The following is a 15,594-nucleotide window of genomic DNA, read 5'->3' as shown; positions in this document are numbered from 1 at the left end:
TTGGTAAATATTGACAGGTGAGATACGGGTTTACTGTACCTATGTCCTTATGGTCCATAGGTACCAGGTGCATCCTTATCGGGGCAGAACGCCCTTGATCCCTCATAGAACTGAGGTCAGGGAACCATGTTGGTTTGTTCATATAGAGCAGTCACCCTATGGAACCTCTAGGACCTCATCCAGCTTTTCTTATTCGGCCCAGGACCAGGTATTAACTCACATACCTGCAGCATCTAGGTCCAAATGTCATTTTGAGGCAAACGAATCAGAAAAATTAAACAATGAAGAGTAAAATCATAGATTTTTTAGGGAGGCATAGGTCCATCCGATGGGATCTCACAATCATGTTAAAGAAATATTTAATAAATAATGTAATGGTATACAATCGCTGGTGGGGTCTTATCCTCCAAATAATTTATGATTACCTATATCAAAGGATCAGGTCGGCTATGCAGTTCTGCAAAGTGTAACCCACCCCCCAATCACCGTATGCCATTTATATTACGCTGGCTAAATTAAATTCCAAATTGAGCCCCTGGGGTTGTAAAGTTTTTAGGATATGGATCCAACTAAGCTCATGTTTCCTCAAGATTAACTCTCTATCCCCCTGCATAATGGTGGGATATGGTCAGTTATAGTAAATATGATATCAGTTTCCTTATGTTCCATTTCTGCAAAATGTCTGCTTATAGGTAAATCTAATTTTCTTTTCCGCACTGTGTACCTGTGCTGAGTAAATCTCCGTCTCAAGTGTGATTTCCCCAATATATTTAAGATTGCAAGGACAGCTCAACATATAGCTGACAAATTCACTATTACAATCTAAATAGAATCGGATTCTGTGTGTCTTATCATTATGCGTAAAGGTCTCCCCCTTGATCATATGTCTACGATTAACACATGACCGATACTTTGTGAGAGTGTCTCCAGTGGTACTACATCAGATTTAACCAATTGATCCCTGATGTTTCTAGCACGTCGGTATGATAGGATTGCTAAACTCAGGTACCCCTGTAGGTTCATTTAACAAGATTTTCCAGTGTTTCCTCACAATAGATGCAATTTTGGTGCTGGAATCACTGTATGTGGAGATGAATGGTATTCTCACACTCGGACTCTGTCTTTTTTAGTTATTAACTCTTCCTTACTCTTTTGGTCCATTCTTTTTTATTGTACCTTATATACTCGAGTATAAGCCTAGTTTTTCAGCACAAAAATATGTGCTGAAAACCCAAAGTCGGCTTATACTCGAGTAAACAAAATATAGGTTTTACCAGGTTTTTGTGGTAAAATTAGGGGCCTCAGCTTATACTTGGCTCGAGTATATACGGTAATTAAGTACCCGGTCAAGATTCGCCCTCTGTTTAAATGTATTCATCATCTGTGTGATGTTCTGTTGTAGTTTGATATTTTTTTTTTTTTAATCGCTTTATTGGCACAGAAATGAAACGGTGCAACATCACAAAACAAGGATCATTAGCTGAGGTACATCAGATATAACAGCATATATCTTTACACAATCATTTGTCATGTGTGGTAACATCAGTGCAAAAACAGCGATCCAGTAAACCCCTCCCCAACCCATACATAGAACAGTAACCAACCTGGTCGAGAGGTGTCAAGAGAGAAATGGAGTTAAAGAAAAGGTAGTAACAATGGTTAGGCAACAAGGTAACCCACCACCCTATTTCTGGAGAGCAAGGAATCCCTCCTGTTGACAGTGCACAGAGGAGTGCAGGAAGGGTGCCCAACTGAAATATGTAAAATTATAATAATATAACCTCCATCGAGTATTGCACTCACTGAAAAGGGACAAGAGACTCTCTCAGACTGCGAACATTAAAAAGGGTATCTGGGGAAGAGCACCAAGAGCCCCACACTTTTCGGAACTGTTGTAGTTTGATTTAATCTCCAGAAATTCTTTTTGTCCTATAGAACTGGCTTAGTGGTAAGGACTTAATCATGGGCCAAGGGTGATTGCTATCAAACCGTAGAATAGTGTTTTTATCTGTTGGTTTGATAAATAAATAAGTGGTCAATCCCTGTTCAGTGCATTCAACTATATTAGTGAACGTAATATATATTCATAAATGTTTCTTGTGTAGCCACCCATAATAGGAAGATATCATCTATGTTCCTCCACCACCTGGAATTTCATTTAGCCAGCGTAATATAATTAGCATTTGGTGATTGGTGGGTGGGTTACACTTTGCAGAACTACATAACTGACCGTATTCTCTGATATAGGTAATCATGAATTATTTGGGGGATAAGACCCCACCAGCGATTGTAAGGATGCACCGAGCACCCCTGGACCATAAGGACATAGGTACAGTACACCAGTATGTCACCTGTCACAGCAACTGCCAGCTGTCTTGAAGCTGGGCAATTCTGGCCTTTACCAATATGGCAACCGATACCTGCAAAGTGCCTTATGCACATGCACAGTGGTAGCTAACGGCCCGGATCGAAGTTACACAGGAACTCTACTCCCTATAGTGGGTAGGCTAGGAACGAATAAGGTGTTACCACTATCACTTCCGGTCTGATTGTACAAGCTCAGTGTGCTAATACATGTGGCTGTCTGTAACCATTATTAATTTACATTTTTATGAATGAATTCTGGAGGCAGAGTGCGGTTCTTAGTCCAATAGGAGGTACTTTTTGACTTATGTATTCACCTATTTTCGATAATATTACACAATAAGATGTTTTATATATGTAATCCACTATGATCACACCACTTTATGTATTTTGATATGTGATATTTTTAATTACACATCCCAATGTCTAACCAATGGGGGATGAGATCAGCCTATAAATGTCTGTTAGCTGGTTGCTCACATTATGCTTGAAAAAGGTGCTGTGCTACCGCAACATCGCTTATTAGTGCTGCCTATTCTTTGGATTATGTATTGAGGACCTTTGCGTATGGTCGTCTGGAATTTGCTCCCTTGACCTGCTGTGCTGCTCTATATATACTAATATATATATATATATATATATATATATATATATATATATATATATATATATATTTTTTTTTTTTTTTTTTTTTCCGGAGAGTCCCCTACTTAAGAACACTCGACTTACATGTGACCCCTAGTTACAAACAGACCTCTGGATATTGGTAATTTATTGTGCTTTAGTCCTAGGCTAGATTGATCAGCTGTAGCAGTTATCAAAGGTATCTGTAATGAAGCTTTAGTGTTAATCCTGATTCTTATGACAACCCAAAATTTTTTAAATCCAATTGTCACAGAGACCAAAAAAGTTCTGGCTGGGATTACAATGATAAAATATACAGTTTCGACTTACATACAAATTCAACTTAAGAACAAACCTACAGACCCTATCTTGTATGTAACCCGGGGACTATATATATATATATATATATATATATATATATATATATATATATATATATATATATATATATGGGATTCAGCTCACTGCTGAAAGCAAGACAGTTCACAGAGACATAGAGAGAGAATTGTAGTTCCAAAACAGGTGCCTCTTCCAGTCTTTAATAGAAGTCTGCAATTACAGGCCGACTGTATACAAGATCATACACAAAACAAAACAAATATACAAACAAAAGAACTCTCTTCTAAAATCTAGCAAATTTTGTAGCTTTCCCTCCCTAACTTAAAAAAACCCACAGTTTTAGGCTACATTCACACTACCGTATGGGGGACATGTCCTATCTTTCTCCGCAGAACGGTGCCATGCACCATATCTTCCTATGGAGAGGGGTGGGGGTGAGCTGCGCTCACCTCCTCCTCCTCTCCCCGTGCGCCGCCGTTGCCTGCTACGGTACGGCGGGCAACACCAGTGTGAATGCAGCCTTAGTCTGAACCTTTTGGTTTGCTTTACTCAGCACAACCTCCAGCTCTATCCATTTCACTAGCAGTGTAAGCCTTCAACTTCTCAGGCATCCTTAACAAAGAAACAAAATAAAAATCTCCCTCCAAGCTACACATACTAAAAAAAAAATAGAGAGGAACAAACACTTTTAATGGCCACCCCACAAATAAACTTGCCACTTCAAGAATACACTGGGTGTCAGCTGTAACTAACGCGGTAACTAACACGGTCAGAGTGGGCTCCGATCGTGGATGTTTAACCCATTAGATGCCGTGGTCAGCACGACCATGGCATTTAACGTGCCTGATAGGGGTCTTTCACTCATGATGCCCCCCCATAAGCCCCATAAACATATAAAGAGACATATAACACAAAAAAGAGTCTAAATCATAAGACAAACCCCAAATATATAGTATCACCACATCCGTTTTAAAAAAAGATCAATATTGAACTCACTTGATTAACACTGTACAAAAAAAATTTTTTAAATCTGCCAAAAATGATGATTTTTACCTATTTCTTCCCAAAAATGCAATTAAAAGTGATCAAAAAAACATATGTACTCCAGAATTATAGTGTTGCAAAGTACAACATATCCCACAGAAAGCAGGCCATTAACCTGTTCCATAGCCAAAAATTTTTAAATGTTATGCCACTCGGAAGACAGCATTGCAAAAATGATAGATTTTTCCCCACATTAGCGTTTTATTTGGCAAATTTAGTAAAATGTAAGAAAATATATCTAAGTAAGGTATCCCCATAATCGTATTGACCCATAGAGTAAAGATAACATGATTATTAGGCTATATGGGGAACACCAAAAAAAAAGTAAAGAATCCAGTACAGAATTCATGCTTTTCTACTTCTGCCTTAAAAAAAGTTCACAAATGTTCAACAATAGGGGATACCAACCCCAAAACGGTAACACTGGAAAAAGCATCTCATCCCACAAAAAAAATACTGTCACATGACCCAATAATGAAAAAGCTAAAATGTACTAGCCTACAATAGAGGCCAATGAGGAAAGTAAAATCCTGGCAGCAGCACAGCGCTCCTTCCCTTCTGCACCTCGCTGTTTACCCATAAAACAAGTAACGGCCACATGTAAGGTTCTCCGTACTCAGGAGAAATTTCATAACAAATTTTAAGATAGTTTTCTCTTTTGAAAATGTGTAAATTTTAATGATAAATGAACGTATAATCTGCGAAAATTTGACGATTTAAAAACTGTAATTATCCCCAAAATAGTCAATTCTGAAAATACGGAAAACTGATTTTGGATTTGTAAGCCGCGTGACTTCATAATAAATTATCCAGACATTTCAAAATTATGAAAATGTAAAGAAGACACATGGGAAATGTTAAAATGGTTAATGGTAAATTTTTCAAAAAATTACTTTTTATCTTTTTTTAATAAATAGGCGCAAAACTTATCAGGCAAAATTTACCAGTAAAATGAAGTACAGCATGTGAGGAAAAAATCTAACAATCTCATAATCGCTTTGATAAAAAGTAAAAGTGTTCAAACGTTATAGCCATATAAAGCATATAAGCATATAAAGCCTTCAGCTATAAACTGGCTATGTCCTAAGGGGTCAAAACACTATTATTTATAAAGTGTAGTACTCCCTGTCTCATGTGGGGATATGCCAAGTCCATGCTTATAGTGTTTTCAGGGTTTACCCCTTCTCTTTTGTTAGAGGGAAAGGTACAGTACATGCATATCCCACCAAAAGAAAAATCCTCTCACTGTTGGAAAAAAAATCAAAAACTTTCATATTAACCCATGTGACGTGATAGTATGTCACATTGCTATTAAGGATGTTTGAAGAGGGCTCACTAGTTGTGGGCATTTAAATCCCCTGCTGTATTAAAGTATATGGTAAGAATGATCTGACCACCAAATTTTAAGTAGTCTAGGGGGTCTGCAAATATAGTACTGATAGAACTGATATAAAAATGAACAAAAAATTCATAATCATGTTAGGTATCTCTGCATTTCAAATGGTCAAAGTGATCAAATGGTCATGGGAAGGGAGCATAAAATGGAAAAGCAAATTCTATAATAATATTAGAATAATACCAAACAATACCTTCTAGATGCCTGATCATTTTTTCATATTTTGGCACACAGGGTGTCATGCAGGACGTGCTGATGTTTTTATAGATACCACTTTGGAGATATACACTTTTTTTTATCTTTTATCTCAAAAAGTGTAAATTTGGACACGTTTTTGTTTATGCAAATGGCATAAGTACTGTTATGTTTTATAGGGAATTTGGGATGTGAGATACCTAGCATGTTTGTTAATTTATTTGTTTATTTTTATGTGCCTTTTTGGCAAGCTGTAATACAGGCGGTCCCCTACTTAAGAAAACTCGACTTACATACGACCCCTAGTTACAAACGGACCTCTGGATATTGGTAATTTATTCTACTTTAGTCCTAGGCTAGATTGATCAGCTGTAACAGTTTCGTACAGCCGTCACCTGCCCTTTCGGACAGCAGACGCCATCCCTGTATGGAGAGTGCTTAGCTCATGAGCTACATGCAACTTTAATGACATAAAGAAAAGGGAGAACAAAAAAGTGTACATAATAGCCAGAAATATAAAGCCTACTCACACTATTCCTAGGCTGACAGTGGCACAGGCTGACCTGACAATACTGCCAGTTGACAGCCCCTTTGAAACAATGTGGTCACATGGTCTTTTTTATGATTTGAATACTAGCCGTATCTAGTAACTGAATGTGCTGTGTTTGTATACTCCACTACACAGTCAATAGATACATTGTGATTGTTTTTGTAAGGCACATTCTGACTTCTTTTCGAGCAGAGGATGTTGCTTAAGGAAAGTGGGTCAACTTGCTTAATGGCAGGAGTGCCCTTGACCCCATGTAAGTATATTAATGTACCTCAAAAAAAGCAGTAGGCTACTGCAAATCAACATATGTTTATGTGCAGGTGTTGCATAGGCTCAGGAGCTCCTGCTTTATAGGCCAATAATGGCATCTAAAATGTTTACAAAAATGGCTCCATCTGCACCATCAACACCCCTTTGTTGCAATCCCATGGTGCCAATGATCAGCAAAGCCATCGGGGACTGCACAAAGACCTTCTAGCCTATCAGGTCATGACAGAAAATAAACAGATGTGGGGAGATCACAGAAAAATAAAAACGAAACAATTATATCTTTTAAAGTTAGTTTTATTTTGTAAAAATGTTAAAACAAAAGAAAAAAAACAAATGTGTGATATCGCCATGACCAAAAAAAACCTAAAATAATTAATAAAAGATTTAAAGTTTGGCTAAATAAATTGGCCCAGATTTATTAAAACCCCTGTGCCAGTTCTCTGTCGGACTTTGCAAATTCTTTTTAATGAAAACTGCTTGCACATTTATTTAAGAAGTGTCTGCAACACATATGTGTCACGACTGCACTATACCCAGCGTAACACAAATTTCTGCACAGAAAGGGGGGTGGGACCATGTGCAACATTTAACATGCAAAGTCCGACAGCATTGTGTCACATGCCTTATGTTAAAGATCCACCAAAATAAAGTTGGTGCACTCTGTCACAGCAGTGCAGGGAGCGCCAGATTCATGAATAGTATGCGTGTCACAAATCATGTATCTGGCACACTCTACACACTTCACAGGCAAACTGCACCTAGTGCAATTGGAACTGTTTTTGATGAATGTGGGCCATTGAGTTTTTTTCATACACTCCAAAACAGAATAATAATAAATAAAAAGTTAAGTAAATGAGTTAAAATAAGTTATAAATCCTGTTAACCTCAAAATGGTAACATTTTAAAGTACTTCTAATCCTGCAAAAAAAAAAATATATATAGTTTATTGGTAGTACAAAAGATATTTTTTATCATATTATTTTATCACATTATTATTTTAGCATATTTTTTTATTGTATTATTTTATTTTATTCTTATGTTATAACAAAAAGATATTTGATTTTCCATAAACTCTAATACAAAAAGACTCAACTTATTTGATATTACTGTTATCACTTAGAAGCAGTCATAATTTAATGAGGTTAGTCCTTTGTGTATGGTTTTGCATATAGATATTTAAATAAAAAGAATTCAAAAAATTGATATATATTGAGTATTACATTCTATCTATCCAGCTCATAAAACATACTTCCAAATGATACAAATGGTTTTCTTTAACCATTTAAGGACCTAGGACGTAAATGTATGTTCATGTTGGCGGGTAATTCCCACCCCCTGAGGTACATTTTCATACCGCACTACTGTCACTGTGACAACTGTCCACATTGACAGCAGTTCCTAAGCTCGGCTGTATGAGACAACCAGAATCCCGAATAACTGCTGGGATCACAATATGATCAAAATGTCACATTTACATCACAATGATTCCAATAAAAAGTAAAACTCATTACACAAAAAGCCCTAATAAAGCTAAATCAACCAAAAAAAAATCTCAATCAAGGTTTCTCTTGTTCTGGTATGTTTTAGACTCAGCAAATGCCACATGACGCTTGAAATTTGTTTATGCAAAATTTGCGCTCCAAAAGCTCCTTCCCTTCTGCACAGGGGCGTAACTTGGGGGGTATAGAGGTTGCTATCGCACCCGGGCCCAAGAGGTTTAGGGGGCCCTTCTTGTGTCCCTTTCCCATATGAAAAGACTATTACTATAAACCCTACATTATAGTTGGGGACCTAGCACAGACTTTGCACTGGGGCCCATCAGCTTCTAGTTACGTCACTGCTTCTGCACTCTGTTATGGGCTTTTATAGTGGTTTACACCCACATGTGGGATGATGCCAGACTCGAGAGAAACTGAAATCTGTGATGTGCTTTTTCATTTTCTCCTGCATGAACAGGTAAATTTTAGGGCTAAATAAAAATTGTATTGTAAAAATTAGAAAATTCTGTATAGAACCTCCATTTTATTTTATTTCGTGTTTTGTTACATGGTTAAATGGTTAAAAAGGTTACTTTTAAAACCCCTATAAATATAAATAGGTCTCTAAAATAATTGAATCTAAAATTTTCTTAAAATTCTGGAAAATTTCTGATCGAATTGTAAGCCTCCTAACATCCTAATAAAATAAAATTACATAATAAAAATGACATCAACATAAAGCAGACATATGGTTTAAGTTAGTTAGCAACCTATTTGGGAGGTAAAACTAGGAGGTCTCACATTTATCCAAAACATTCATCCTAGTGCAAACTGCACTATGTGCAGTTTGCCTGTGAAGAGTGCAGGGTGCGCAAGATCCATGAATTGTGGTGCACGTTCTTCATGAATCTGGTGCTCCCTGCACTGCTCCAACAAAGTGCACCTTTAACATTAGGCATGCGACACACTTCTGTCTGACAGCATAATAAATGTAGCACACAGTCCGGCTGCACTGGAATGCCCCTTTCAGTGCAGAATTTTTTTATTGTGCAGGTAACAGCGCAGGTTATGTGTCACGGACACTTCGTAAATACATGTGCAAGCAGTTTGCACTAAAAAGATTGTGCAAAGTCCAACAGAAAACTGGCAAAGGGGCATTAATAAATCTGGGCCAGTGTATGATGAGCATAACATTGGAAATTAGAAAAATCACAAATTTTCATCAAATTTTACATTTGCAATAAATGCAAAACATTTCAACCAAAATCCCCAAAACTTACTAAAAATCAACTTGGTAAGTTAAAGGGTTCTAAAGTAATAATTGCATATAGTGACACATGGCAGATTTAAAAATTGGGCGGAGTCCTTACGGTGAAAATTATCTAGGTCCTTAAGGGGTTAAAGACTTACAATTATTATGCTGAGCACCATAATAGCTCAATATAAGTGAGATTCTTAACATAACCATTAGCTTGCCGCTGGTTGTTTGAAAGTGTGGTTCTCAGATCTGCTGCTAGTGCAGCCTGCAGTACTTTTCGTGCCTAGATCACACTCAGGTTTTACTCGGGTGAGAGCAGAGCATTCTTGTCGCTCAATATGGAGATGAGTATGGAGCTCCTTTTCTATGTGCTCAAGACAGGTGACATTTATTTGTTCACAGTAACATAAGACAAGGTAAGTTAAATAAAGGAAGAAGTGAGGTGCTGTGGGGTATTTACCTAAGCTGTACATGTAAGACACCTTGTACTGTAGTGTGTTAGGAAATGGAAAAAAAATTGGAAAAATTTGTGTAATCGAAAATATGTAATGTAATCAAAAAGTATGATGATTAAAAATATTTGATTACTGAAAACTGTCTGAAATATAAATCTCTGATTGACCGAGGACAAGGAAAAGGGAATTCCCTTAGGCTGCCCACATACTTTAGATTTCTATGACACAAATGCACAGTTGGCTGACAGCTATCCATCCCAACCTCCCCCAAACATGCATGCTTGGCTCAGCTCATGTTTTCTGAGTAGAGAGTGGGGGAGAAATTGATGGCTGATTTCCTATTAAAAGCAGTACAACATGTACTGGTTTCAAAAAAAATAATGCACAACGTTTATATTATATCATTTTCATAATGAGCATTTTTTTCAAATTAAAAACACAATGGTTCAACACTCATTATTATTTTGTCTAGAATAATAATGGAATTAGTTATCTGGGACTAAAATGTTGAAAATATAAAATTCTGTGAATTTATATACAAAAACACTGCATCAAATCTTAATTTTTTATGTTAATGAAATTAAATTTTATTTCACAGTTATATTTGCAATGTTCATGAATATTTGCATGATATGATTATATAGCATGTTTCCTTACCACAATCTATAGTCAAGAAGCTAAATGACCTTGTATACCATGCAAACTCCATTAATGGACATAACACCTCTTGGTATATAAAGTAGATGGAATTTCCTTAACACAAGTTATTGATATGTGACCTGGACCTCAGTCATACAGGGTCTTTTTGCTGCAGTGCCCTTAAGAGCCACAAAGTTTATCATAGTTAAAAGGATATTCTAAAAACTATGCAGCTCAACATACTTAGATGCTAGAATCGAAGGACTATATCGCTATCAAATGTTATTGTTGTAGATATTTGAGTGGTATGTTTGTAAAAGCCCCAAAATGGTAAGGAGACTATGCGCAATGATTTACTTGTATCCCCCAGAAATAGGATGATTAAAAAGTGGGTCACCTGTGAATGGTTTATATCTGCTTTTATAACTATGTTACAAACTTTTTTGAGAGAATCTTTGATACCAGACACAAGCCATAAACGGGAGGGACAAACTACAGAGGAAAGGCTATCATCCGACTCTCCACAATAAGAGTTTTGTTATTTTGTCAAAATGTAACATTTGTGAAGTCTACTGTCCTGCAAAAAGATGCATAGTAAAAGCCATCTTTAAAACAGAAAAAAACTGCAAAAAAACCCCAGGAGATTTGCACATTATATTATCAGCCTTTCCTTCTTAGTATTGTTTCAGACTGTCTTCCAAGAATTAGATGCTAAGGAAATAAGGTGATTTCTTTTTCATTACTATAATTGTTAATTTATATTTATTTTTAATCTGTTTTTCCCTGGTCTTCCAATCATGGATATAATGCTACACATTACTGTAATTACAGAAATGATAATATGCAGTACAGAGTACCAGTGCGATAATCTGGAACAAGTAAAGAATTGAGTGTAAGAATGTATGACATTATACAGTTTGTGCACCACTTTCTATCTTGCCTCCCTTCCATCCTGAAACAGAGGGAGACTCTTCATATCCAGAAACTAAATGAAGAGTTATAAAAAGTATATGTGCGCTATGTTATCCGCTATGCATATACTGACAATGTAACAATATTGATAACAATGTGCCAATAAATATTAGTTATTACAAATAATTGCACAGCTGTTGTAGTTGGTGATAGAAGAACTCATTCCAAGTCTGGAATTCATTTCCTACATATGGTAGTAGAATCAAGCTTCTTGGAGAATGGAGTATGCATCCCTTTTGCCTACTTACAATCTACTGAATCGGGACCTTTTGAGGACCTTCAAAGGTCCAGTAATGGGTCTTGTGTACATGTGTATTGTGAGCAGTAACAGATGTACAAGAATTTCATGGGTGAAGGTCTTCCTCAGTATAATATTTTGTCGGTGGTTTGTGTGGCCCTGGGCCCCCAAGGATGTTTGGTCCCCAGGCTACTGCTCAAACCGACTGAACCTCTCTTACCTGATTGAAGAGCAAACATAATGAAAATTATAAATACCTTTTTACAGTAAAGATTCATGCATATGGGGATGTCTTACTGACTCATAAAGTAAGTTATTAATAGGGCTGCTTGAAATTCTATGCATCCAGTTATACAATGTTTATGGCAAACTGCTTGCTCACATTTACCTTACCTTCTGTATGGACAGCAGACACATAAGTCCAATTATATCTTTTCACAATGTCCAGCATAGCCCTGGCTTGAAGTATATCAGAAGGTACAACCCGCAGAAAATATTTGTATAAGGTTTTGTCACTAAGGTCAATACTTGTTGCTGAGTATGCAATCTGCGGTATATCAAAAAGTTGTAATAGATTCTGAACTTGGATTGCTACAGAACTAGAGCCTGGTCCGATGACACCAGCTATGGGTTTTTTAATTCTGCCCTGAGGTGTTGGCGTGGCATCCAAACACTTACTAATGCCATCTTTGTCATCTCTCATTGAAATAAGAGAATCCCTTATGAATTCTATGCTCTGCTCCAAGGCTACCGAAGAATGCCAACAGGAGTCTCGTATTTCTGTCCCCAGCGTAATGTTGGGTAACAAGGTTTGATCCATGTTAATCTGGTCCAACGTGTGAAACATGGCTTCTACCCTTTGAATGCCATACTGTTCTCTGATTTCTCCACATTTCCTCTCTGGTACCTTTTCAGCTGGTGGTTGATGGTGTACAGAAAACAAGGCTCCTATAATAATATCCCCATCCATCCTAGCTACTGATCTTGGGCTAGAAGCACCAGCTCTACCAACACTCTCATCAAAGCTATCCAATGTCATCATCATCATCATCAAAATGATCATGAGTAAATTAAACATTTTATACATGGACGACATGCAGATTCCAGGAAAGGCAGATGTGTTGCTTTGAAAAGATGCTTGATCACTGTATATTTTTCCTAGTCACAATCCAGTGCTTCCAGATCCAGCCTTAGTAACCCTACATTACACAGAAGTCTGTAACCAGACACTTTTCTCCAGACACTTTTGACCTGTTAATAAAGAGACAGAAATAAATAGTTATAAAAATAGTTCATAACTAGGTTATACTTATAGAACCATATCTGTAACAATGGAGTGATAGATGATAGATAGATAGATAGATGCACATGTGTTATTGCTGGTATGCATCTTATTTCATGTCAACTCCAGTTCTCATCATGAGAGGTTGTCATTCCCCTGCTTCAGGCAAAGGATAGGGTAGGAAATAGCCCTACATCATTCTTTCTCAATTTATGTTAAAAAATGCAACTTGTTTATCTTGTCCTTTTGGCAAGGTCAGGACTAAAACGCAGAGATGAGCTAACATATACAAATGAAGAATATATCAGAAAACCTGCAATCTAAACTGTAATGAGATGTGAAATTGTTATATGAGATGATCTTATGAAAAAATATTAAAATTACAAAAAGTAATCATTACATATTCAGCAAGGGGAACCATAATGTAAAGGTTTTCAGATATACAACAGAAGTATAAACTAATAAACCATGATGTCAATGTCCACACCTACCTATATAGTCTGCTATATTTAACTGATGGTATTTTCTGCAGAAGCAGGTTTTGTGCAGATATATCTATGTTTCAGAGATTTCAGAGCACCAGGGGACAGAGCTTTCTCATCCATTCCATGTCCATTATGTCGTAAAAGCTATTTGCTACTAGTCTGTGTGCAAGTTATTCACTGAGTTCAATTGTATGTTGTTTCCATGGACTATGATGGCTTCAGCACCAGGGACAGGGCTGTATTATTCTAATACAGTGAGTGTATAGTAACTTGTAACATGCACGGTAGAGCTGCACTCAATGCAATCCTATGTTCTTTCTATAGCTGCAGCACCAAGGACAGTGCAAGAACGTCTTGTACTGGAGACAACAATAACTAACCTAGATGCAGGCTTTAAGAACAATTACTATGAGATTTCCATATTCAGTGCACTGTAACAAAATGGAAAGCATGTAAAGGGTGCCGACTTAATTAGTGTGTTTTCTGTCTAACCTCTAGAAAGGTAAGTGCTCCAGCTAAATATATGTAACTATATCATTACTACTTACCCAGACTGTGTAAGGAAACAGAGGTCCACTCATGTCCATAGCCACAGTTGCTTTCTTATCTAGCTCTGTCTATAACTCTCTCCCACAACCACAAAGCACCCACACACATTCAGCAGCCCACACACAAGCAAATCCAACCACCGGTTCCTTCTGTCGCTGTGGGTGCAGTGTATTGCCCACTCCATGCTAGGCTGTCTCTAAGACTAGACACCTACTGACACATCCATTCAATAATCAATAGGGATTACTGTACCTTCACGTTAGCAACACAGGCAGCACTGTCATATAGAAGCCAGAATAATAAGAAGCTATCACAGGGTTAAGTGACAGTATTGATTAACCATACATTTACACAGAACTGAATGGTAATGCTGACTAGAGGATCAAAGTTAAGACTTACCTGGGTGAGAGATAGAGGATTGCTCCTTGATGGTATCGCAGCTCTGAGAATACAAGCTCCTGCACTGACACAATAAGCTGCGGATCCAGGGTTTTGTCTATACTCTAGTGCCCTCTTCCTGTAACACTATTTCACCACAAGAACAAAGTTGAGTTCCACATGATCTGTTATTTCATGATGCTCCGGAATTACTGACATCAGTTATGTTCTGCCTACATAATATATAATATGTCATGAATATTGTAAATTTGTAGCATATTAGTAGGAGGTTGTAACAATGCATATAACAATTCATGCATGTGTGCTGTTTTTTTTTTTTTTAACCAAATTTGGCCATATGCATTTCCTTTATATGGAAATTATCGTAAGCAGAATTGGGATCATTGCAGTACATTGATTTTTAGTATATTATTTCTATTGAACAAATATCATAATAATAAAAATGTGTGCAAGAAAAATGTACAAATGTAATTAATATTAATAGAAATACAATAAAAATAAATATATTCCAATTTGATATTGTGTACTGTGACTATTTCCATGTACAATGAATAAGTATCATGTGAACAGAGTAACCCGCTTCCTTAACTGTGGGACCTAAGTCATTTGAAGGGCAGTTTCTAGGTAATTTATTTTACGGGGCGAATCACATTAAAGAGCCCCTCCAAAATGTATTATACAGTAATAACTTAAATATAACAGTGCCACCCTCATATAAAATAAATCAAATACAGTGCTGTTGGATGAATTATAATATATGCAGCACCATTTCAATGAGCTAGAATATAAAGGGCTTTCCCTGAATTATTTTAACAGCAGTGACCCCCACCCCTAAATTAAAATATGTAGTGTTCAAAATTATAATATTGCACCTTGCATGAATTATTTTAATAGCCCAGCAAATAAAGAGCTTAATCAAAAAAAATACAGCACCAGAACAATACTAACCCTTCATCACTGACGCTTGTTTTCAGCTAAATGACCAGACTCAATTTTTTTGAATCTGTCATGTGGTTATAACTTCGGAATTCTGCAACATATTCAGATGATTTTGAGA

At 36.8% G+C, this 15,594-nt stretch overlaps 1 protein-coding gene across 4 annotated transcripts in view; it reads right to left on the bottom strand.

The window, feature by feature from the left end:
* The window catches only part of GRM1 (glutamate metabotropic receptor 1), a 304,645-nt gene extending 289,968 nt beyond the window's left edge, over window positions 1–14,677 (bottom strand). For 2 of the 4 annotated variants that reach the window (XM_072140917.1, XM_072140920.1), the window contains exons 1-2: window positions 14,538–14,677; window positions 12,216–13,073 (exon numbers count right to left, since the gene is read on the bottom strand). In XM_072140917.1, coding sequence (XP_071997018.1) covers window positions 12,216–12,918 — 703 coding nt within the window. In that variant the 5' untranslated portion in view covers window positions 12,919–13,073; window positions 14,538–14,677. Of the gene's footprint in view, window positions 1–12,215; window positions 13,074–13,595; window positions 13,765–14,137; window positions 14,327–14,537 lie in introns of those variants that run through there. The other 2 variants (XM_072140918.1, XM_072140919.1) reach the window with 2 other exon arrangements.
* Window positions 14,678–15,594: the final 917 nt, after the last annotated feature.

Source organism: Engystomops pustulosus, chromosome 3 (genome assembly GCF_040894005.1).
Source record: "Engystomops pustulosus chromosome 3, aEngPut4.maternal, whole genome shotgun sequence".
NCBI classification, from domain to species: domain Eukaryota; kingdom Metazoa; phylum Chordata; class Amphibia; order Anura; family Leptodactylidae; genus Engystomops; species Engystomops pustulosus.
This window is presented reverse-complemented; position numbering and strand designations above follow the sequence as displayed.